Genomic DNA, 24,428 nt, shown 5'->3' with positions numbered 1-24,428 from the left:
ACCACTTGAGAGGCAGCTTTCCTTGCCAAGACTGAATGGCCAACAGTGATTTTTAATGGGCAAGCCCCTATTTAAGCCAGGACAACCCACAGCAGGAGACAGACAAGGTACTTGTAATTCCGGAACTGTGAACTTATTGAAAGTTGTTCTGCATGCCAAGCCCAGGGAGAGCTGGGTCTTTTGCTCAGGCACTGAATCTTGTCTAGCAACTTTGCTACCATCTCTTAGCTGTGGATTTGTTTTGGGTCTTTAAAAGCTTAGCACTAGCTACTAGAATTGCTGCTATTGAAACTGCTTCAGCCTCATGCCCTTTAGATACGTTGGACTGCAGTTTCCACAACCCTCAGGCCAGGATGGAATCAGAGTTGGCTGGCAGATTCTGGTAGCTCTACTCAAGAACATCTGGAAGGCACCCCCCCCCCCGCCAATGTGAGCTGCCAGGAAAAGACAGGTTGCTCTTGCCAGTGATCTGACCTGTTTATATCCAGAAGACTTTTGAAATTAGGTGGACTGCTGGTTGCCCAGCCCTGTTCTAAACCCTAATGAAAGTTAGTCATCTCTGGGGAACATGGTCTCCTAGCCACAGTTCAATGCAAAGTTAGGCTTTAGTCTCCAATGAACCCAATGGGACATATTTCCATGCAGTCCTGTAGCCCCCTGATGACCTGAGATGACCATGCCTGACCAAACTAAACGTTATTATTATTCCTACATATAATAAGTAATACTTATGGGGTGTACTTCATCTGACAAAAAAGGGAAAGGTGTTCCAGGGCTGAGAAGTAGCCCCCAAGAATGTACCTTTGTATCCTTGACCACAACTTGATCAGGAAGCCACACCTGGCTCATACAAAGGTCCACAGGAGACAAAGACCAAGCTGGTTGGCATTTGGAGAATCACAACTGGAACCTTGGGTTGTGCCCAACTGGTTATTATCAAGGATGAATATACTCTGTCTTTTAAACAGTTTTGCATCACCATTCAACCCAGTTACAACCTCTAATTCAGAAACAGGGGCAATGGCAAAAGTGGGAATTAAAAGCTGAGCCAGTACAACAGGTATTTCAGTTCCCATTTATGCATCCTTGGTCTAACCACAAGCTTAGAACAGCCCTGTTTTTGGGGGGGGGGGGCTTGCAAGAATGAAATGTTGTTTTATTGTCACTATCTGAATTTTCAACAGACCTCAGATGATTCATTATCAACAAATTCTTGTGTTCTGTGTTCATTGGACATGCACATGTCTTGTTAACAAGGCTTTTTCTAGGCTGACCAACTGCCGGAGTCTTAAAATGTTATGTGTTGACAATGTAATTGCCTCTTTTTGGATGGAAGCTATAATGCAGACACACTTTGTATTAGAGCATTCTTTGATACTTTTGCTTTTAAAGTATTTATCTGCTTCTTAGAAGTTCAAATATGGTCATTGTAAATAGATTTTCCATACCCTTTTACAGAAAAAAGACTGACACTACACCAATGGAAAGGTAAAAGCTCAGCTCATTGTAACTCAATGGACTGAAGGTTTAACAACACGTTCAATATTTGAGTGAATGCCCCACAGATGCTTCTCAAATGGACACATATATGCAGACACTTGATCTGTTTTTGTTGAAGCTGATATATAATTGATCCATCCAGATTTATACTGTTATTTGGATATTTATTTACATCTCTATTAATTTCAGACTTTTTTCTTGTTTCTTCTTCTTGTGTTTGTCTGTTTTGTTTTGGTGAACAGTAACAATTAGACAAACAACAAACCATCAAGAACTCATGGACTTGTCCTTCTACTCTACCCCAGCCAGGGTACAGTGTGAGTTGTCCACATCTGGAGGGCATCAGGGTGGGGGAAGCGGCCTCATTCGATTTCAGCGCTTCCCCAGTGCGACCCAGGCGAGGTTTCTGCGACGAAGGCGCGCGTGCCCACCTCCACGCCTTCGGCCTGCCTGCAGCTGCACCAACCAAGCCCAAGAAGAGAGACCCGTGAGACGTTCGCGATTGCCTGGGGGCACCGGTTGTTGTTTTGGCGGCAGCAAGCTCATACGGCTGTCCCTCCAGAAAGTCTTGTCGGAAGTTTTGCCAAGCCGAGCCTGGAAATCTCGCTTCGCGGTTCCGCGTGCGGGTGCCTGCGCGCACCCGCGCCCGATAAGAATCACGCACCCCACTTTCAGATGCCCCCAAACGCAGGGCGGGTTTTTGCCCGGGCAGCCCCATTCGCTCCCCTGCCGTCCCCCCCACGCCCCCCCGGCGGGTTCCCATTCCCAAATCACTGCAGCCAGCCAGCCAGCCAGCCAGCCGGCGCCACGGTAGCCTCGGCGCGCCCTCTGGAGCACATCCTTCCCGCCTGAGCGCGCCTCGGCTGCGGCAGAGGGTGCGGTGGGCTCCTCGTCCTCTTTCTCCTTCCGCTAGGGAGGGAAGGGAAGAGGGATGCCGCTCGCGGGGAAGTTTCTCGGGCCGATCTCCCAGGGAACGGGGCCGGGGGGCACCGCGAAGACGGACCGTCCCGCTCCGGCCGGCGGAGCACATGGGGCAGATCCGAAGCGGGGGAAGGGCCCGGGAAAGCGCGGGACGGGCATCCGCCCCCGTCCTGCAATGAATGGGAAGAAGCGGGGCGCTGTCAGCTGCCCGGGAGCGCTTACCTGTTCGCCATGCCGGCGGCCGCGATCCCCAGCATCGCGCAGCCCTCGCGCCGGGGGCGTCCGCGCGCCGCGCGCCCCGGGACAGCCTCCGGAAAGCGCGCAACTTTTCTTCCTTCACGCGCTGCCTTCTGCAGGGAAGTTCGGCGCAGCAGCTGCAGGCGGGGCCGCCCCCGCACGGAAACACAGGAACCGGGGAGAGGGAGCGAGCGAGGCGGCGGCGGCAGTGGCGCGTCAGCGCCCAAACCAGCCTTGCTCCAGCCCCCTCCGCCATCTCGGAAAGGGAGGGGGCGCGGTGTTCAGCGGCGTGTCCCGCTCGCCAGCCAGCGAGCCGCCTCCCGCGCGCTTCTCCTTCCCAAGCCACGTTTCTTTGCTTTGCCCCAGTCTCTCTCGTGGCGCTCTCGGCCCATGGGCCGGCTAACTTCCGCCCTGTTGGAAGCCGCGGCTCGCCAGAAGAGGGCCACGCAGTGGTGGCACTGGCCCCCTCCCGCCAAGACGCGGTGGCGCTGAATGGGGGGGGGTCCTTTTTCCTGCTGTGGCCCCAATTTCCTGCCGCTCCGCAGCAGCCTGAGGGGCCCCTCGGGTCATGGGCCCCCCTGTTCTCAACGGGGCTGCAACACTAGTGTTAAAACACCTGAGGGAAAAGCCAGGGTGAGTGGAAATGGCTTTGCCTGGTGTTGGACAGAAATGCACATGAATAAGGACACGGGCATTCTGCATCTGGAATGCCAGGAGAGAAAAGGCCCCTCTTTCAGGAGCCCTCCAGATACGAGTAGGCAGGGGATTCTGGAGAAGGATCGCACCCGAAGAGCCATAAGAAGCCGAGTCAGACGCTTGGTCCTTTTAGCAGAGTACTGTTGGCACGGATTGGTAGCAATCCTCTTGGATTTCAGGCTTGCCCTTCCAGCCCCACCAGGAGATGGGGAGAATTGACTGTGGGATCTTCTGCCTGGAAAGCAGTTGCTCTGTGCGCTGTGGTGCATCTCCCCGAGCTATTTGAGAGAATTGTGAGGTTTGTATGGGAACAGGAAGTCCTCCAGTGAGCCGGAGGTTAGAAGGCAGGAAATGTGAGTTCAGGCCCTGCTGAGAGGAAGGGGGACAGGGGCCGGGGGGAGGGGCGGAGGCCTGCAAGGCAAGCCATGCTATTTAGGATCCCAGCGAGCCTTCGCCACAGCATCCTAATCCCCATCACATGCAGCATTACCTGGCTGTGCAGTGGGTACTGAGGTGGGAGACCTCCTAATTCATGCACTCAGCTTCGTTGTGCTAGCAGCTCATGCAAAATTCAGCCAAAGGCAGGCGCTGTTTAGGGAGTGGATCCCATATGGCTGGGCAAGGCATGGGTTTGATGATGCAACTTTTGTTTGCAGCTTTGGGACTCATCAGGTGGATTGGGAGAGCAGTGTCCCAAAACTGCACTGTTGGATGGCTACTGTTTCATACTTGCTCTGTCCAATTGCAGTCTGGCATGTTCAGAGCCCTCAGACAGGTGTGAGATGTGTGCATCATAGCAGAAAATGGCCTGGAGTCCCCAGAGATGGTCTTTGCTCAACCTAACCACCTCCGGTAACGCTGCCATCATTCCATCATAACATATTTGACTAGAACTGATCCTTTGTGTGCATCCAAAAGTTATAATCCACTTTGTTGACATAATTATGTTTTGCATTATCTTTGCAATCTAGTTTCTTTCTGTCTGCAATGATTCCCCCCCCCCCTCCTGTACATATTTCTGATGCAATGTACCTTTGCCTTATGGCTGTGACCAGGATGAGATGAGTACACAGTCAATGTAATTTATTTTTCCCACTGCTCCGCCCTAAATGATGCTATTTTCTCTGAGGAAAAAAAACATTAGGTAGCGGTCCCAAAGCAGCCTTCCCCAGCCCAGACCCCTCCTGGTGTTTTGAAATACCATTCCAGCTGAGGCACATGACAGTTGTAGTCCAGAGTGTCTGGGGAAACCAAGATTTGGGGGGGGCTGGGGGGCTGCCTTAAAGGAAAACATGCAGAATGTTGTCTTCAGCTATTTTTTGTACTGGAAAAATGTAACGGCTTTAGTGGCACACTGTTTCCATGTCCAGGGTTCAAGACTATGGACCTGACATCATCAGGAATAGATTTCAATGCATACTGCAGAATATAGATGCTGGTGAATCATGCTGGCTTCAAGCCCACATATTTATTTATTTGTTGGGTTTAAATGTTGCTTTTATGAACTTCAGTGAGTCACAACATGTCTAAATAAAAAAGATTGATAACAGGCAAAGCAAGATATCAGAACAGAAGTACTATTTGTGAAAACTACTTGGAACTTATCTCAAATGGCCCAGGAAACTTCCAGTGTGGCATAGTGGTTACGAGCACAGGGCTGGGACTCAGGTGAGTCTCCAACTGGGGCCAGTCGCAGACTCTCAGGCCAATCCACTTCGCAGGGTTGTTGTGGGAATAAGATGGAGAACAGCAGCAGGAGAATAACGTAAGCCACTGAGTTCTTGTCCAAAAGAAAAAAAGGCAGGATGAAAATACAATAAATAAGAAACATTGTAAATTTTCCTATAGAAAGAGCTTCCTCAAACTATTATGGAGCTGTCCTCTTTGTTTTGGTCATAAAGTGCAACCTTAAGCATGTTCTGACAAAAAAGGGCCCTGGTAGCTGGAGCATGCAGGAGATTGTGCCTTTACTTTTGAAGAGGTGAGCATTAGGGCCCCACACAATACTTAGTCAGTTTGGAATAAAATCCAATCTGGAGAATGAAGACATAGGAATTCCAGCCCCTGAATTCATAGGCTTCATGTGCCCCAAAACTCATATAGTAGCAATATATTATTTAATTGTTCTTGATCATATGGAGAATCTTTGGTTTCCGCACAACAATAAAACATGAACAACAATATGGAAATCTGTAGCTAGATCTGCAGAGAATTGGCCATAGAATTTGACTCTCCATTATCTGCATGAAAATACATTGTTCTACATTGTGTTTATAGGAACTAATTTCTTCAGGGAGCTCCCTAAAATGGCTTTCATAAATGCTATGCATTGTAGCATGATTTATTATCTTGTGCTGTACAAAAATAGGGCAAGATTACACTCAGTATATTGACAGAATCATCTTAAGTGATCAGTTTGACTTCCTTTCTGAGTCATTGCCAAGGTTATGTCTGAGCCTTATTAGAGACCTGCCTTACATATTTGATTGCAGCTGGTTGGCTCTGGAACAAATTGCAAGAAGAGATGCTATTTACCATGCCATCCTTTGAGATGTATGCATTTGAAGTACCTAGCATTTACTCAAAAAACAGACTTCCAGAATAGTCTGGAAATCAAAATATTTTGTGTTCTTTCCATTTTGTGTTGGCATTACGCAACAAATTGTTTTAAATATTAGGTTAGTGTCTGGCAAGCAAGCAAGCAAGGAAAAAGTCTTCTCCTGTATTGTTGAGGTGTTGTGGGCTTCTGTTTTTGAGGACTACAGCAACTTTTCTTGCATTCAAAAATGTTGTCATAATGCTGATACAGTATATTACCTATAGAACTAGCTATTCAAGGTAGAGAACGTATGTAGAAGACAAAAATCATTGCCATACAGCTGTGCAATGACAGCCTCTGATGTACCAGTGCATGTTTGGTGGGAATCTGGAGGGCAGGGGGGAGCCTACTGCAATGCACCATCAAGTCTACCAATCCAGAAGTTACCAAGATATGCATCTGCATCTTTAACCTGCAACTTAGTTCTTGTTATCCAAGTTAAACAGTTCTTGTCCTTTTACTGGTTCACACCCTGGTTCAATTGTGGAATGCTAGTCCATTCCCACTCAGCCTATTATTAATGCTAATCCAGTTTAGTCTCTCCACATTTAATGAACTATCTGCTCCTTGTCATTCTGCTTGATATTCTTTTGTATTTGCATTTGCTCTAGCGTGAATTCCTCACAGGTGATTAAAAATTGGACAAACGGCTCCATGTGAAGCTTGACCAGTGTCTTGTGCAGGTTAGTATGGTATTTTTTGATTCACCTAATATACTCCAACATGCATTTTTTAAAGCTGCATTACATAAGATTCACTCACATTACCCCCAGCCAAATAAATGGAAGGCATGAACAATAATCCAAACTCCTGACTTGAGTCCTGGCTTAAAAGTGACTGTAACCACACTTAACTGGACCATCTTTCCTTTGGGCACACATTTTCATTCCCCTATAATAATGTTTTTAAAAGGCATGGAAAGGGAATGTAGAAAAAGGACTCTCCATAGGGGGCCCCTTTTAATTTTCAACTCCTCTAGTTAAACTACAGAGAAAACCAGGAACTGTCTCACTGGGATTTCAGTGTTTTCTTATGAAATTCTAAATGGACTCTATGTGCAATATTCTGAAAAACAAAACCTAAAAGTTGCTAGTTAGGCAAGATGAGCACTATGAGCACCAATAAATTCTCAGCTAGGCCTAAAATTCAGCTTTAGCCCTATGTATGTTTCAAAGGAAATACAATGGAACTGCGTGAGGGAGAATCCAATAGGAAGAGGAGGAGGAGGAGAAAAAAAGAGAAAGAGAAAGCTCTTTCAAAAACTTGCAAGGGTTGTGCACTGCAGAAAGGAAAGTATATGCTCAGCTAGATAATGAAAACAAACAATTCCAAAAATGGTGTGCTTCTGTTCCTTGTTGTGGATGTGTAGGGGGAATAAAGGGCAAGTGAATTCAAATCTCCCGCCGGATCTGCCCAAATATACCCCACCCCCTTCAAAGCACCAACAGGAAATAAATGGCAGCAGGTTTCTGGTGTGTTAAGCTGACCTCTGGGGGTAAGTCTCTGGCACAGAAAGGGAAGTTTGTGATATCCACAGGATAACACAATAGTAACCTTGATTTTAATTCTTGCCTTTTTTGAGGCTTCAGCTACAAGGGTTCTAAAAGCCACAACAGGTCACACATTTACAAAAAGCCATGTTTTGTAGTTATTTTAATCTGTATTACTCTCTTCCTCAGTATCTCCACCCTTTCCCTGTAATAAAAGGTATGTTCAGAGCATGCAAACAATGTTACATTCACAAGTATAGTATTTTAATATACTGAATATACAATTGAAATTTGAAAAATAACACACTATATGCATAATTTATTCACAGTTTGAAACAATAAAAGGAAGGATCCAACAGTGCCCACAAACAAGCAATATTCATGTTGTGTTAGCAGAAATGGGTGTTTGGGCAAAATCAATCACCCCTTCTAGTATGATGGGTTTCCCAGGAAGCCCACTGCACTAGCAAGTGTACTGATGTCATACAAGCATTGTTTTCTAACATCAGTAGCACAAGCACAATAACAAGATTTGAAATGACTAAAAGACGGTTTGTCAAACATTAATAACATTGTGCAGATAGGAAAATAATTTTCAGTTAGCAAGTTTTCAGATATAATTCTGATAACAATGAACTATTAGGGAAAGTGCAAAAATGCCCTGCTGAATTTAAACATGTAAAAGTACATGATATGGCAATAAACTAGGATGGCCAACTCGACTCTATCCTTGTAGGAACTAGATTTTTTAAAAAAGCATACCAATTACTCAGTCAGACAAATTAACACCTAATTGCACAAAAACTTAAGTAAGATTTGAGGGATGGCTTTGCTCTGAGAAGGAAGTACAGATAAGAAAATCATTGTAAGAGCCCAAAGAGTCACAATGCAGATTTTAAAATATATTAGATATCTATCTCCACTACCAGTGCAATTTAAACTGAGGAAAGATGCTTCAACCTGATATGACAATGAAGATGGTGCACCTGTTTTTACTGAAGAGAAGCACTTGAAATGCTTCATGAGCCTAAAGTTAGGTCACTCTTCACCTGCTCTGACAGCTGCAGAAAATGATAAATTGTTGTAGCAAGTAGCAGAAACAGACTAAATCAGAGTGAATAGCTGTGGACTATTTTTAATGCTAAATTTTAAAAGATATGATGCCTTCTGTTACATTCCTGTCGAAAAAGGCAAGTTTGGATTGTAGTTATGGATTACAGACTATTACAGATGCCGGGGAGATGCCCAGATGCACTTATATTCTGGTGCAAGACTGGCTAGGTAGAATATAGAGTCACTTTCATTCCCACTATCATTGTAACCAGTTGGTAAATATTGTGCACACACATTATATCACTCCTTCCACCAAGATCACAAACCACCAAGAAGCAGTTTAGACTTCAGTAACATAAATGAAGTTCTGTCACAGAGGCATCGGCAGTCATCTTCTCCAAACTTCCACTATGTCATGGGAATTGTTTCTTAAACCATCTCATCTGTGTGTGCTTAATATGGCAAGGTAGGAAAGGAACTGCAATGGACTGGACCTAGACTTAGGCATACAGTAGACCAAATGAAATAAATAACATTTAAGTTACTCATGACATTTGTTTCAGTAAACCTATTCCTAGTACAGCCAGAACAGCAGTCATCCCTAGGTATACTTGTGTCCTTTGAGCATAAAGAGGAGATTTAACAGTAAAGCAGGAGTCACAGATCAAGAACAAGGATAATAAAACTGCCATATAGTGGCAAAATGCCATCCCTTCTTGGGGAAAAACTCCCAAAGCTAGAAGCTACATTTACCTGCTTGTCTCCAGAAAGCTTTCATCCTTGAAGAGCATAAACAATGGTATTTAGATTTGACAACCTGCAACACACTTGAGCCTGTTTAACAGTGCCCTCCGCTCTTAACATAATCACTAGCATAAGCAGTGATCTCAATAGCTATTTAGAGTCAGAGTGCAAACATCTACATTTTATTTTAATGAAAAATGACTGCTCTTGAAGTGGCTTGGTTTCAAGACTTCATTAACTAATGGTTCCAAAAACTGATACAGCAATATGCCAAGTATTTTATTTTTGCCTCTTTCTCCCTTTGAATAGAATAAGCCATTTTTAAGCTATGCAAATACTTTAATAAGTAATTCTAATATCTGACTTGTCTGGGCATTAAAGAGACAACATTTGGAACCAGATTAAGAAGTGAGTGGTCAGAACTGTGAGCTGTCTTAAATCTTGCCACTGAAAATGAAAGGAATATGCATAACGTGTTTTTTCAGACAAATAAAAATGAAAATGTTTGCTGAAATCAGATACCCAGTGCAGAGCACAAATGGCATTTCTCCATAAGCAAGCTTACAGATTTAGTTTCAGTGAAAGAGGTAACTCCAGATATACACAAAGTGCATATGCTAAATTGTTCCTCCACTGAATGAGGGGGATGAATTTTGCAGTTAGGGGAAGTCAATGGATGAACCAGCACTTCCACAACTGTAACAATTATTGAATGAATAGGGGTAAGAATCCTAAATTGGAACACATTTTTTTAAGTCCCCTACAGGCCTTAGTCAAAATGAGATGATTAAAACAACCAACAGAAAAAAGAGTTGCTACACATGTATATGCTTCCTTCTTCAGTTCTGAGATTCCTCTCAGTGCAACTGCAGATTCTGAATGTTTGTACAGTGAGACCTTGCACGGTCCTATCGGAGTCCTGACCAGCTGTGCAAGTACGATGCCCAACCAGATGGCTGTGGTGTGCTGTCTTCCTCACCTCCTAAAAACAAAACACAACAAAACACATCCCTTAAGTACCAACCAAGATGTTTTAATCACAGCATTGATCAGTCCATTCACTGAGTCTTAAAATGTTGGATGTCTAATATGACTTTAATCAGAAATATTTCACAGGAAGGCATGATTAAACAAGAGGCAGCATGTGCTTGATATGGGCACTCTTTTGCATGATTTAGAAAGCCTGCACATTGACTTTCATATCTAAAGTCACGCTCAATGTCTAATTAAACATCAATCCTTTGACCCTACCCCCATAATCCTCGCTTTTAGAAACAAAAACAGGTCACAACATCTTTGGTAAGATGTTTTAGATGGGGAATTACAACTCCCATCAGTCCTAGCCAGCATAACCAAATGGTAAGGGCTGATCAGGGCTGCAGTCCAACAATTTCTGGAGGATGACGTATTTGCCATCCCTGCTTCTAGACTTGTTTATGGGAATTTTATGGGATGTGGGAATTTTGATTGTACATTTTAAAAAGAGTTTTTGTCTAGAAGCCTTTTTTCAACAATCATGAGGCTATGAGTGCCCTTATGGTCAGGACAGAAGTTCATTTTTGGCCACCGGCTATTTTGCTTCAAGCTTACCACAAAGGCAGCCTTTGTGGCAGCCACTTTCCTTTCCCTGAAAAAGCCAATAGCAAAAACATTTCACATACCTTGAGCAATCGCAACAAGTTTTCCTTTCTCTTCTGGACTCAACTGCAACATAGTATCTATTACTGGAAGAAGCCTCTCTCTTTCACTACCAGATTTTAGAAATATAAATTTTAACAGAACATTCTTCAAATATTCCAGATTAGCAACAGATTTCTCTCGTTCCTGGTTCCTTTCTAATCGCCTAATTTCATTTTTAAGAAGCTGAAAATGAACACAAAAAAGAGACATTAAAATGCCATGAAGATGTTGAGAAATTAGACACAGATACGTAAGCCAAATGTTATGAGGAAACAGCATGCAGAATTCTGCACTGGTCAAAGGACTAGGCAAACATGGAGTAACACATTGACAGAAGGTCACCCATTCGCAGAAGAGGGCTGCCCAATGCATGAAGAAAGGCAAAGCTGCACTGAGCAGTACAAACGAGTGAACCCTTGCATTCATTTTCTAGCAGCTGCCATTTTGTGTATAAGCCTGCTTCAGACTATCTGTTTTCCAAGTTGTTATGCATATGTGAGACACAGAGGCATTTAACAGCTGAACTGCCTCTTAAAGTCTTAAACTCACTCTCAACAGCATGAATAAAAATAAATGTTAAAAATATATTAAGTAAAAACTCCTGTATGAAGTTAGAAAACTGCTCTGCAAACAGAGTTTCCCATTTGGAGTCAGGTAGTGTAAAGGGGCTGAGGAGGGATGAAATGTCTGTCAACAGATAGATAACAACCACCTTTTCAGATATTAGGGGCCTGGACGGCCCATCTCTGCTTCAGGTCTCCATGTTTCATGTCTTCTACCAATCCAGTATTAATCTCTGCAGCTCCTAACTTCTGTTTACAAGCTGAGCTCAATTCCAGTGGTGGCTTCAACTCTTGATACTATTAACTGTTATTTTAAGTTGCTACCAGTTCCTGATTTTCCAAGAGCTGAAGCTCAGGGAGATCTCTCTCCATTCTTCTAACTGATCTTCTGGCCTTTGCATATTCTGTTTGCCTTATATTTATTTATATGTCCTGGCTCCACTTGATCCCTATTCCCAGGGAAGTGCTGACAGCTGTACATGAGACCCCACCTCCTGCAAAGACTTACTTGCAGTCACACAAGGGACTGCGTACTTGTGGGAACAAAAATGTTAAGTTTATTAAGTAGCTGCACAGGGATACTTAAATTGGATAAACATCTGAAATATACATTATACCCTAAAGAAAAGTAGGAATTCGGTAAGCATGTGCTTACTAACCTTTATTTGTTCCATTAGGATTACATTGGTTGCTTCTGATTCACGAAGCAATCCATTTAAGTGATCAGCACTCTTTGATGTGATATTTAACTTCTGGACCAACTCTTCTTTGGTAAGCTCTGCTTCCCATTGTGGCGGTTCTAAAATTGATCACAACAAAGTGATTTCAGATCTTTGTGTGTTTTTACTATCTGCTTACAGATTCTATACACATTTCCTATTTCTACCAGAATTTTGTTTTTATATAATTTTATGGAATTGTTATTGTTTTATTGTACATTTGTAAGATGTCCCAAGATGCCGAGGCATGTGGTGACGGCATATAAAAGTATAAATAAATAAATAAATCCTTCCTACTTCTACCAGAAAGTCAACATCTTCATTCCCTTGCAAAATGGGTTTTCAGGAATAGCACATGGTTAAGCACCAAATAACACATTTTTAACAGTCTTTATTCCATGGCATCTTATAAATCTACCTAAAACTCCTGAATGTTAAAGCTTCCCACATTACTCCTTTGTCAAAATTAGCCTAAATTACAGAAAGAAAAAAATACAGTTACAACTATGTGGAAAACAACTATTTTTTAAAATACAGAAAAATAGGACCAACAGTGACTTAAAACAACAGAGATCTTTGAAAAGGAAGATTACTTCATTTTGAGTTGAAACATCTGTGTAACTGGGAAGAGACTTCTTAATATTTATTTATTTATTACTTATTTATTAAAACATTTTTATGCTGCCCCATTTGCCGAAGCCTCGGGGCGGCTTACAACAATAACAGTATCTATGCTCCCACAGTGCTTGCTCTTGCAGCTTCTGGATTGAAAGGCAGATGTGAAAGATAGCAACAACACTGGAACTAACATCTGGCTGTAGCTGACAGGCATTTCTATGCTGTGGCCATTCTCTTCCAAGACCTTCTGTGGCCCAAAGAGTCAGAAGCAGAGTGGCAGGTGGAACATCTGAGGTCTGGTGAAAACTTGTATACATTTTTGCTATTCACACATCTATTTGTTATATTTTAAATTTATTGCAAGCCAACTTGAAAGCTATTGTTAGTAGGAAGAAAGTATAGAAACAAACAAAATCAAACAAACAATTCTAGGAAGGAATATGAAGAACATATGGGAGAAATTCACAAGAAAGCAAAAATATTTCTTCCTAAGACTTGAAAAACTTGAAAAGTGATTTCGTATTATGCCCCAAACACTTTAAATCCCAATGGAGCACCATATAGTCATCCGAGAAGAATTTCTTACCAAATTTTGTTTCTGGGCTATTAAGAAGCTGTTCCAAGGATGGCACATAGGTACCAGAGGAAGATACTGACTCGGTGTCCGTGGTTTCCATTCCTTCACCCTCCTCTCTAGCTAGTGTGTGCACATCAAGAAGAGGAAGGTCAGTATTCCTCCGTTCTCGCAAGTTCTTTGCTGGCAGGCTGGAAGAAGCAGGACCTGAAAATTAAGCCAATAGAAAATAAAATCATTTTATTTATTTCTGATTAAAATAAAATGGCTGTGTGATTACACCTGTTACAGAATTCTGTAAGATTATCCAAACATACACAATAGCCTAACAGAGCATGTGGCAGAAAACTGGAACGCTACTCATTTTGATACAAATAATAATCCAACTAAACAGAATTCCTAGTTGATTTTCAGTGGTGCCCTCAGCTCTGCCAACTGAAGCAGGCTGCCTCGCACTGCCTAACAGAAAGACTAGCCTTGTCATATAACTTAACAGTTTGAACTTAAAATATCCCCAGTTTGAAGACAGAAGAAAGAATTCATCTTAAGAAAGGAAAGATCTCAGATGTGTGTGTTGCAGTGAAGGGGGAGAGGAAGTCTTAATTCTAGTTAATATAGGCAAGTGGAAAAGGTTGCCAAGTAGTCTCAGATGATCAGGATTCCTTTAGTGGACAACAGACAATGACTTACTTTTTGGGCTTGGCTCACTTTTGAGCTGAAAGAGCTGGGATTCTACTTTGGACAACTGCTGCTGTAAGGTTTCCACAGTCTTCCTGTGCTCTTCTTGCAGATGCCGGACTTGATCACGGAAACTGTTCCGAAGAGCTTCATTTTGGGCTGTCAGCTGACTCACAATCTGTCCATGCTCTGACTTCATCACCACGTTTTCTGATTGTAGTGTGCAGAGTCTGGAAGATGACCCATCCAGTCCGCAGGTTAGAAAACAAGAGTTTCAATACTTTGAGAAAGCAAGAGGTTCTGGGGCAGGAACACCTAAAACCTCTACTGCCAACAACTTCTCAACTTTGTATTATACAATATCATACTGTACTGATTTATTGAAAGATCTTCCCACAAAAGGAACATTCAATATATGGTGTCTGTCAGATGCAAAGTGCTAGAAACAACACAATGTGTAATTTAGATAAGGTAGAAACATACTTTTCTCGGAGCTCTGCTTCTTTTGCCACAGTTTCCTGAAGAATTTTATTGTGCCTTTCCAGCAGGGTGTCATGTTCAGACTGCAGTGCTTGAAGCTCAGTTACATTCATTTGTAAATTACGCTGAGTGTCTTGCAATTTGATCTTCAGTTGGTCTATTACCTTTTCCATGTGTTCTCTAAAGGAAAAGCCACAAAATATTTGCAAAGATAAGGTCTGGGTCTCAATCCTTACCTGTACTACAAAAACAATGTAGACCACAAAAACAAATCCTTCCATGTTTAATTGCAATTTGTCATGACATCAATGTAGTTTGAATGGTACAAATAAATATTGGCACTGTAGAATGTAATGATAACAGAGCTTTTTAAGAGATCTAATTTTCAACATACAGGTCCAAAGCAAGTCAAACTTTTGTACTTAGGATCACAGTGCACGTGCAGCTGTTGTGGTTGCACAACTGTGCACAACTGCCCTGAGCCAAAGACAAGATTAGGCAGTATAGGGTTCAGATACAATGTTAAACCAAGGTGAACTGTAACTAGACATACAAACATCAGATCTCGCAGCTGTGCTGGAAGAGGAGAGAGCAGACAGTATTATATCTAAGACGTGCTAATATGAAGTTGGGTATAAAAATGGCACTCTCAGTGTTATATATGAACTAAAGCAGCCTTACTTCCACTCTGCGAAGATGCTCAGGCAATCTTTCATCTAGGAAACTCTAGTCCTGCAAACCAAAATCTGACTCAAACTAGGATTCACTAATGTCAATCAACGATGCAACGTTTACCTTTCTTGTTTGGTCACATCAGTTTCAGATTGTGAGGACTTGTTCTTCTGTTTTAAAACATTATGAACACGGACTTTGTAGCTTTCAAATTCTGAGGTGACAGCAGCATGTTCTGCCTGCAATGATATACAGGGTGTATGCTTTATTCAACTAAATGTTGCTGGTGATGCAACTGAGCATATATGTGGTCACTTTTTAAAGAGCAAGCCAGACTGCATGCAGCTCTTCGACTTGACAGGATAAGTTGCTACAAAACACAGCATGCTCAAATTTCTCAGAATGGCAGTAAAACCACTTCTGTTTCAAAGACAGCGTCAACATTATTCATGACCTCCAGGTACACATTCAAGTAGGCATTATTTTACAATTAAAGCATAACCATCTACTTGGTATAACAATTAGAAGGCAAGACAGAGGCAGAAATCTCACAAGCCATCATTTTGCTAGGAGACATCTAGTCATTGTAAAAGTTCCTCATGCAATCACATCCACCAAATGCCTAGCTATAATTACATTAGATTATGAGTCATCTTGTTCCATAAAAGCAAACAAGAAGATGGACAGTTCCATGCTGAAATTTTATGAGTCTGTTGAACAGCATACAAAAGCTCTGCCTGGTAAAAGTTGAAAATCAATCATTTATGCTGTAAACAGACTATCTATATATGATTCCCACAGCACAAATATTACTGACTGAAAGCTCATAATTTGATTTCCCCCTTGCTCTCCAAAATATCCTGAGAAATGCAACCTGTTCTTCTTAAGTATGAATACCAATACTAACTATTGAAAGTGATTCATAGTTCTCTGGGAATTATGGCTAGTAGAACACATGTTGAATGGTTAAGTGGGCTACCGTTTGTTGCTTTACATTTTAGACTTCATTTCTATGAATTAAAATTTTATCAAGTATTTAAACTCCTCAGAAATACATGCAATGACATTTTCCGCAATTCAGTGCTTACCATCTGCAGCTGTAACCTGTATTGTAAGCCATCCCAAGACATTTGTAGGGGATGAGATAGAAAAGTTTTTAATAAATAAATAAATAACCGACCAACCTCACTGTAAGTAATTGGGTATTCTTATATATAATCTTTTATGCACTGTAGCAAATTACTACAGGGAAAGTGTACCAATCATGGGTAAATGGAAAAACTAAAAAACAAGTATTTTTATTTATTAGATTTCTATCCTGTCTTTTTTCTTTTTTAAAAAGAACTCAGAATGACTTGCATCCTCCTCCTCTTGCTCCCAGTTTTATCTCCACAACAACAATCCTGTGAGGTAGGTTGGGCTGAGAGTCTGTAATTGGCCGAGTCTCCCAGTTGGCTCCATGGCCGAGCGGGGACTAGAACCCAGAATGCCTGTGTCCCAGACCCTTGCTCTTAACCACTACACCACACCGGCTCTGGTAGAGTACTAACTGGCATAATCATAGACACAGGAGATGAATTCCATAACTCCCTAGAGCAAATCCACACCATTCTGAGCTTGGATCACTCCTCAGTCAGCTGAGAACAAATCTGATAAGTGTGTGACACAAGTGCACAAATCTGATAAGTGTGTGACACAAGTGCACAATTCTAACCCTAAATATTCCAGACAAGCCAAAAGTATGGAATGTCAGGGAGTACCTCCCATTTCCAAAGCAATTGTAAGTTCCTTATTGAACATATTCAGAGAGAAGATATTTGTTAGGAATCAGATTACTTTTTTCCAGAAAATACCTTTGCTGTACTACACTCTTCTTGAAGAGCTGTCAGTTTCTGCTGATAAGTATTCAGAACCCGTTGGTGCTGTTCTAGTGAAGTCCTCAAGTGTTCCTGAATTTTGTGGTTTTCTGAAGTTAGCTCAGCCAACTGAATCTGCAAAAGGACATTTCTATCAATACACTGACAGCATTCATATTAATTTTCACAGCTTTAGCAGTGGTGGTGGAGACAAACCCATGTTTTGCCTTATTGCATAATCAAGTGTTCTGTTTATTTAGTGCTTATCACAGAAAAGATGCTACTCCATTTGCAACTATGTAAAAACAAAAAGCAACTGAGTAGTTGGCTAGAAGCCAAGAATTTGAGAACTGGTAAAGACAAAGAAACTCCCACACATAAATTTTGCCGTATGTACATGTAATTGGAATTCATAAACACATGGGCAAACAGGAAACAATTTCCACATGGTACTTTATACCTACCCCTGCACTTATTTATATTAGACTTATATCCTGCTTTTTTCCTTAGGAATTCTAAGCAGCCTACATCATTCTCCTCTCTCAGTCTTCTCCCCACAAGAATAACCCTGTGAGGTAGATTGGGTTGAGCGTCTGTGACTGCCCCAAAGTGGGCTCCATGGTCGAGTGGGGAGTAGTACCAAGGTTGCCTGAGTCCCAGTCCCCTGCTCTTAACCACTACACCACACTGGCTCTCTTACATAGGAGACATACTTGGTGTGAAATGAATGTAAAATACCGTGGTGTTGCATATACAGAGTGGAGTTCTAATCTCAGTGAGGCAGTTCAGTGTTGATTTTATTTGTATTTAAATATATACATTTAGGACAATCTAATTAAGAACTTTTTGGGCCCACAATGATTTTCAGTTGAAGACAATTAAGTATATCTTTATAACTCCTATAAAAAAGGACAGGATTTAAATGTGCTTAACTCTGGTTGATCACACTCATTAAGTGGTATCCACACTTTTCTTCAATACTTAATTCTAACAGCAATCAAAAGGCTCGAGCTCCATATGCATGCAGTTGCCTTATTTCATGGAATTTGCACTCCATTTCTCTCCATGAAACCAACATCACAATGAAACCATTTCTAGCTTATGCAACACCCAGAGCATGCACTGGGCATGAAAGAAAGAAGAAGCATATGCACAGTTATTCCCAGAGTTTAAACTTATCTAGTGAGATGGGAAGGAATCAGGTAAAGGAGCAACTGTTAAAAGTGTACAGATCCTAAACACATTTTCAACACATACACAAGTGTTATGTCTCTTGAATTCCATGAGCTTCCTCTGAGGAAACTGGATATAGAATTGTAGTCTTACTGCCCCACTTTTACTCATGTATTGATTTCAATGCAACTTTCTTACAAATGAGAGCCAAACACCACCTTGAAAAATAAGTAAAAAAGGGGGCATATATGATTATGGATGCAGATTTAACATGTAGCTTCAGCTAGAGGGTAAAATACCATCTTTCTCACTATTCTAAAGAGACAACATTGCCTTGCCTTATAAACGTCCACTTGTTGTTGATTTGCTTCCAACTCTCCTTTTAGAGATGCCTGAAGTCTCAGAAGTTCATTTTCCTGAAGAAGAGTTATTTTCAATAGTTTAACAAGATACTGCTGAAAACAGAGATACTGCCATATCATTATTACTTTGCCAGAAGAAAATCAGACAGAATACTGCTTTAGCACTTACTGCTTGCTTTGAATCTGCCAGCTCTTTTTTTGTTTTCACTAACAGTTGTTTGATTTTGGCATTCTTCTCCTGGTATTCCTCTACTGATTCCTGAAATGACTCTAATACAATAAATGTAACAAATAAGTGTTAATCCAACTGAAGAGTTAGAAATCTTTTAAAGAGATACAGTCACAACCGGTTGTCATGTTGCACAAACTCAGACTTTCTCACAGGGTGACTCATTCATGGATGACAAACCACCCTGATAACCCATAGCTTTTTCTAGGGGTCGTTTCACCCATGTTTGAGCCAAGGCAACCCTCCTAATCATGGGTGAAGGCAGGCAATGAATACGATCTTGGCAAAAGCAGCAAAAAAAAAAAAAAAAAAAAGGCCTTGCTGCTCTTGCCAATCTTTCCTGAGCCACCATCTGTGCTGGCTGCCTCCCAAATGCTCAAATGGATTCAAATGGTGTGTGTATGTGTGTGTTGTTTTCTCTTGACAGCTGTCAAAAGGCAAGCTGTCAAGGGAAAACAAAGCATTGGGGATCTTTACTTGTAAGACGACACTGGAAAGACTTATACCTCTTCATGGTGAGATCCTTACATTTCCCCCTTTTTTTCTGATTGTCCTCAGTATATTTTGCACTTTTCCTTTAGACTCTTGCTATGGGGGAAAGTGCATTCCACCCATTTATGGCGAAAATAAGTTCTGGCAGCTAACTGTCAAATGTTACGTACCCTTTTAAAACCCAGTCTGACAGGACTATGGGCATTTTTGACAAGGTCATATAGAACTGTATGTTGTGCAATTCTGGCTACACACAGAGAGACAGAAAAAAGAACTATTTGTTCCTTGCTGGCAAAGAAACAGGAAAAAAAAGCGTTCCCAACCACTTACAGACCCTCCAATATGAAGGACTTGTCACTGGCTATAAAAATAGTGAATGAGATCTCCAGAGAAGTATGTTGTGGGGGAATGCTGTGGCACAGGAAAAAGAATGTGCAACTGTGGTAGCCAGAAGATTAGTCAGTCCTGTTGTAAGTCTCCCAGGGGACTCTGCAAAAGGATCAAGGAGTAAAAGGGGTTAAAGAGGAGTTGAACAACTCAAAATGAGCTCAACAGTTTGCCTGGTGCACCACGGGTTGTTTGGGCAACAACCAATCCACCATGTCTCATTGCCAGGATGGGTTAGCATGAGATGCAAACATGCCTTTTGTCTAATAGGCTATTAGATCTGTACACACGATAACATTTTCTTAATCTGTATAACTAAATTAATTTCTTATAAGTTGTATTCCTTTTTACCAAACTGAGGTTATTGAGTTGTATTTAAATTTTACAGTTTTTCTTTACTTCTTTGAGGTATACATAGGACGTTTAGAGAAAATATACTGCTTACTGAGTTCTTCCTGTAATGTTTCTTGCTTCTGTTTTTGAATGTTAATCTCTTGCTCAAGGTCTTCAATTCTGCTGTTTTTGTTGGTAATCTTTTGATTAAGTTCTTTTACAAAACGCTCATAGTCAGCAATTTCCATGTCCATCATTGTACTCTTCTGTGCATCCTGTACAAAATTTCAACACATAACACTGGCAAGATTAATAAAACTGGATTGGCTGGTCCAGAAGACTGAATATTCCTGCTTAAGTACTGCCAGGTGTTTATACCAGTCTAACATGCCATTTAATTACCAAAGTAAAGGTATCGGGACTCTGTTGTTGCAAGCCAACAAACCAAACTGTAAGTTGAGTTTAATGCTGTGGAATCAAAAGCCAAAATGGATGGATCAATAATGTAGCCACAGCCTACCTTTTTGGCCAGTTCCAGCTCTTCCAAAACTTTCTGAAGATGCTTCTTCTCTTTCTGAAGTTGTGCTTGCAGTTCTTCAACCTCTTTCACAGCATTACTATGATCCTACAAAGAAGTTTAAGTGCTCATCATTTAGAAAATAATGATCTTATTTTATGTTCTGATCATTATTTGAACATATTGTTTTTATTTTCTGTTCTCTACTGTATTTTCTGCTTTTACAGCAGGGCCACTTACCTTTATCTTTTGCTCTTTTAGAAGTTTTTCTGACTCAAGTTCTTTGTCTACCCTGACTTTGGCTCTCTGGATTTCTAATAACTGGGTTTCTAACAGCTTGGTGTTTGTCTGTAGAGTTTCAATACGAGTCAAGAGGTCTTCATTAGCAGAACGCCACTGGTCTTGCTAAGATGGGAAAAACATTCAGTTACATCATTTTGCATATTGGAGTCTCCACCAGGCACCATTTGCAGCATGTGTATTCCATGAAGCAAATCCTCAAAGCCTTTCTTGTTTGTGTCAAGGGCTGCACTCCCTCAGGAATGATGTTCCATGATCTGTGTGCTGGCAGTGGGGAAACCTTTTCCTCCACTCTCTTTCTGCCATGCCCTTGCCTCCCCTCCTGGTGATTCTTCTTTCCCCACATCTTCTTCCCAGCCTAGTAGTGTGTCAGGGAAGGAACAGATCACTCTTTATTGATCACTTGCAGAAGGTATTTGAAATTAGGCTAAAGGCTGCACAAAATTAGACCAGAGCTTCAGGTTTCCCATCTTAGGAGTACAGCTTAAAACAAGATTAAACAGACTGGTTCTCAATAATTAACTTGTTTCACAAATAAAAACAAATTAAAAAAATTAAATTTAGATAATTAACTTGTTTTACTGAGGCATTTAGTCTTTTATGTTTCTATCTCAAAATATGTTTGACAGTGAACAGACTTCAATGATCTAACTAGTTTTATTCAGAAACAGTTCCCAGTTATATAGTATGAACACACAACTGCAGGCACCCCAGCAAGGAGGTACCATTTTGTACTTCTATTAGAATACTTATTAATAAACTAGACATTCATTAATGCACAGGTCTCCACAAATGTGCAGTTCTAAAAATAATTATTCATCCTGAGTCATTCTGGGCTAAATTTGATCCTGTTAGTGCTCCATAGCACTTTAGAGCAATTGTAGCCCATAGGCAGGGGGTGGGAAGGAAGTCTGCAAAAGGGGGCAAAATTGCCCCTAATCCTCATATAGTTCCCCACCTAATATAAAGAAAAAAGAGACCAACTGTCTGCATTCTCTTCATTACAATTTAATACCATCCACTACACTTAAAAAATATGCTTTAGCTTTAACTGTGTTAAAAGCAATCTAACAATATGTTGATGGCTATTCTAAATCAGGAGCTAAACACTTGTATCCCTCTGTAGCAAATTTTCTCAGACATAGATCTCTTCAAGAAGTTTTCCACATATACCATTCCAGGTCTTTTTACAATCCTTTCAACTCTTTGCAGACAATGCCTCCAAAAAATAGAAGTTTATGCGCGTCTGGTGAGCCTGCTAAACCACTCTGCTAATTGTTCCACCACAGCTCCTATCCATGGAAGCACGCTGCAACAGCTATGGTTATTTATGTATTTAATTTATTGAAGGCTCTTCTATACCATCATTTATTCCAAGAATCTCATAACGGTTTAAAAAGATTAAAGATGGCATCTTATATCTCAGAAATGAAATACATTTTATAGAAATGGAATGTATATGAGAAACAACAGCTTGGAAGCAATTCTTATGCAAGTTCAGGCAAAGCCCCCCACCTCCTAGCACACAACAGCCAGCATATACACGAAAGATGATTATTACTAAGGGATGCCATTGATTATGGAAAGTTAAACTGAACCTCAAAAATTGAGAGGCATCATGTCTTTTTGGATAAAAGATAGTGAGAACAAACAGGGGGATGCTGTTATCCTCAAGCCCTGCAGTAACTTTCCCAGAAGCATTTGACTAGCCAAAGGGAGTGCTGGACTAGAAGACAGGTGAACTGCCTAAAGTAAAATTTAGGACTCTGCTCTGAAGTTTGTTTCTCAGTCTTAGATTTCTCAACCCCAACCCACTTTCTCCACTTAATTTCCTCCTCTGTTTCCAAATTAAGAAAGCAACCCAAATTGTATATTCTATATAAGCCATACCTGCTGAGTTGAGTTCTCCAGCTGTTTTTTAAGGTCATCAATTTGACGTTCAAAATTACGAGTTTGTTCTTTTTCAAAATCCAGTTGCGCAGCTTGTTTCTCGAACTCTATTAAAAGATTCTTGGAGCACATACAAATCCTTTTAAAAATTCTGTTACTAATACTTATCTTATTCTGTCCATGTAAACAACAGTGCACATACCCTTCCTAGTTTATGATGCCATTAGAAGTACCTTCAGGAAAATAGAAATAAGTACCTTCTCCCAAGACTAGACCTTGCTTTCGAGCAACCCATCTGAAAGATCTGCACGGGCAGAAGAACTTCCAACTTTCACTACACTGGCAATACAAGAGCGTTGCTGGCTGAAGTGGAATGACATGGTAGAAACAAAAATAAGCACACTGGGCTTATGGAAAATGGAAAAGCTAAATGAAAAAGGTGGAAGTTATTTATAGAAAAGTTATTCAAGGAAGACTGGGACTCCCTTCAAGAGAACTCTAGGTGTAAATAGTTCCCTTTACATCTGGGAATTAAATACTCCATCATATTTGATCTGCCTCTCCACTTTAATATACTGGCAGTTCCAAAGTTGAGGTGATCTTACATGGTTGCATGTTGCAATGTGCAACTGCTCAGATGAGGGGCTGACTTCTCAAGATATCACTGGATGAATGCTATCCTATCTGCCCCTTGTCAGAGCTTGAGGCACTTTTTCACATTTTCTTTTACTGCCCCACATATGAAAAGGTTACAGAGGGTTTTTTTTAAAGAAATCACTGTTGAAATATTCAACCCTTCCTGATGCTGCAAGATTAAAACTACTTTTGAGCAGTCTTTGCAAAAACCGCATTGTGGATGTAGCAATTTTTTGACATAATGTGTTTTTAAATTCTTAAATTGTGGGCAGCTTATGCTCTATCAAACCAAATAAACCTTCTATACTGGCTATCTGACTCCATGCATTTCAGTATTTTTTACAGTATGAGGAAAATGATGGAATTCATGTTTACCTTTGGTGATCTCCAACACAACACAGGCTGACATACTATGGAACTATTCTTTTCTTGCATTGCTCCTGAAACTGCCCACACCCTTCCTTACAAATCTGTTCCAGAAGGTCACCAAACCACCCAGAACAAATTTGGGAGAAGGTGTCTGTGTGTGAGGGGTATTTTTTCTGCTGGCAGGTGCCACTCTAGTCTGTAGAAGATGCCTGCTGGATTGCACCTATTTTGTTTATCCTTAGTTTATCCTCTGTGATGAAAAGAGGATGATTTAACCAGCAGAACCGCCACTGCAAACAGTTTCTGCTATTTATACAGATTTATATTCAATCCTCTTAGTACCTTTGGCCCACCCAGAACAACTCACAACTTAAAACCACAAACTATTTAAAATGTTGTATTTGAACATAAAGTTGTACTACTTTCAAAAACCAATGAAATGTTGCTAGTGAAATATAAGGTAAAAACATTTGGTGAATAACCTCTCAGTTAACTTACACACACAAAGCACAGTAAGTGTGCAATGGTTTATATTAGGCACCTTGCTTTTCCCTTTACTTTCTTCATCTTCTTTAGTGAGAAAGGAGTTGGAGACATAAGACCAGTCCATTTTAGAGCTGTCTCACTTAAACACAACAAAAGCACTGACTTGATCCTTCT

General features: G+C 41.1%; 2 protein-coding genes across 3 annotated transcripts in view; both read right to left on the bottom strand.

Moving 5' to 3' along the window:
• The window catches only part of LIMS1 (LIM zinc finger domain containing 1), a 73,605-nt gene extending 70,878 nt beyond the window's left edge, over positions 1 to 2,727 (bottom strand). Inside the window, exon 1 of the mRNA XM_044429344.1 lies at positions 2,644 to 2,727. Coding sequence (XP_044285279.1) covers positions 2,644 to 2,678 — 35 coding nt within the window. The 5' untranslated portion in view covers positions 2,679 to 2,727. The remainder of the gene's footprint in view (positions 1 to 2,643) is intronic.
• A 4,862-nt stretch (positions 2,728 to 7,589) lies between these two features.
• Positions 7,590 to 24,428, bottom strand: part of GCC2 (GRIP and coiled-coil domain containing 2) — a 31,914-nt gene continuing 15,075 nt past the window's right edge. Inside the window, exons 10-23 of one of the 2 annotated variants that reach the window (XM_044429339.1) lie at positions 22,764 to 22,883; positions 20,814 to 20,978; positions 20,577 to 20,681; positions 20,169 to 20,331; positions 18,785 to 18,885; positions 18,592 to 18,669; positions 17,078 to 17,215; positions 15,348 to 15,463; positions 14,556 to 14,732; positions 14,085 to 14,302; positions 13,407 to 13,601; positions 12,143 to 12,282; positions 10,902 to 11,103; positions 7,590 to 10,219 (exon numbers count right to left, since the gene is read on the bottom strand). In XM_044429339.1, the coding sequence (XP_044285274.1) occupies positions 10,149 to 10,219; positions 10,902 to 11,103; positions 12,143 to 12,282; positions 13,407 to 13,601; positions 14,085 to 14,302; positions 14,556 to 14,732; positions 15,348 to 15,463; positions 17,078 to 17,215; positions 18,592 to 18,669; positions 18,785 to 18,885; positions 20,169 to 20,331; positions 20,577 to 20,681; positions 20,814 to 20,978; positions 22,764 to 22,883 (1,989 nt within the window). In that variant the 3' untranslated portion in view covers positions 7,590 to 10,148. Of the gene's footprint in view, positions 10,223 to 10,901; positions 11,104 to 12,142; positions 12,283 to 13,406; positions 13,602 to 14,084; positions 14,303 to 14,555; positions 14,733 to 15,347; positions 15,464 to 17,077; positions 17,216 to 18,591; positions 18,670 to 18,784; positions 18,886 to 20,168; positions 20,332 to 20,576; positions 20,682 to 20,813; positions 20,979 to 22,763; positions 22,884 to 24,428 lie in introns of both variants that reach the window. The other variant, XM_044429338.1, reaches the window with a different exon arrangement.

The sequence above is a fragment of the Varanus komodoensis genome, unplaced genomic scaffold (assembly GCF_004798865.1).
Source record: "Varanus komodoensis strain SLA01 unplaced genomic scaffold, ASM479886v1 scaffold2, whole genome shotgun sequence".
NCBI lineage: Eukaryota > Metazoa > Chordata > Lepidosauria > Squamata > Varanidae > Varanus > Varanus komodoensis.
Note: the sequence above shows the minus strand (reverse complement) of the source record. Positions and strands in the feature narration are given on the sequence as shown.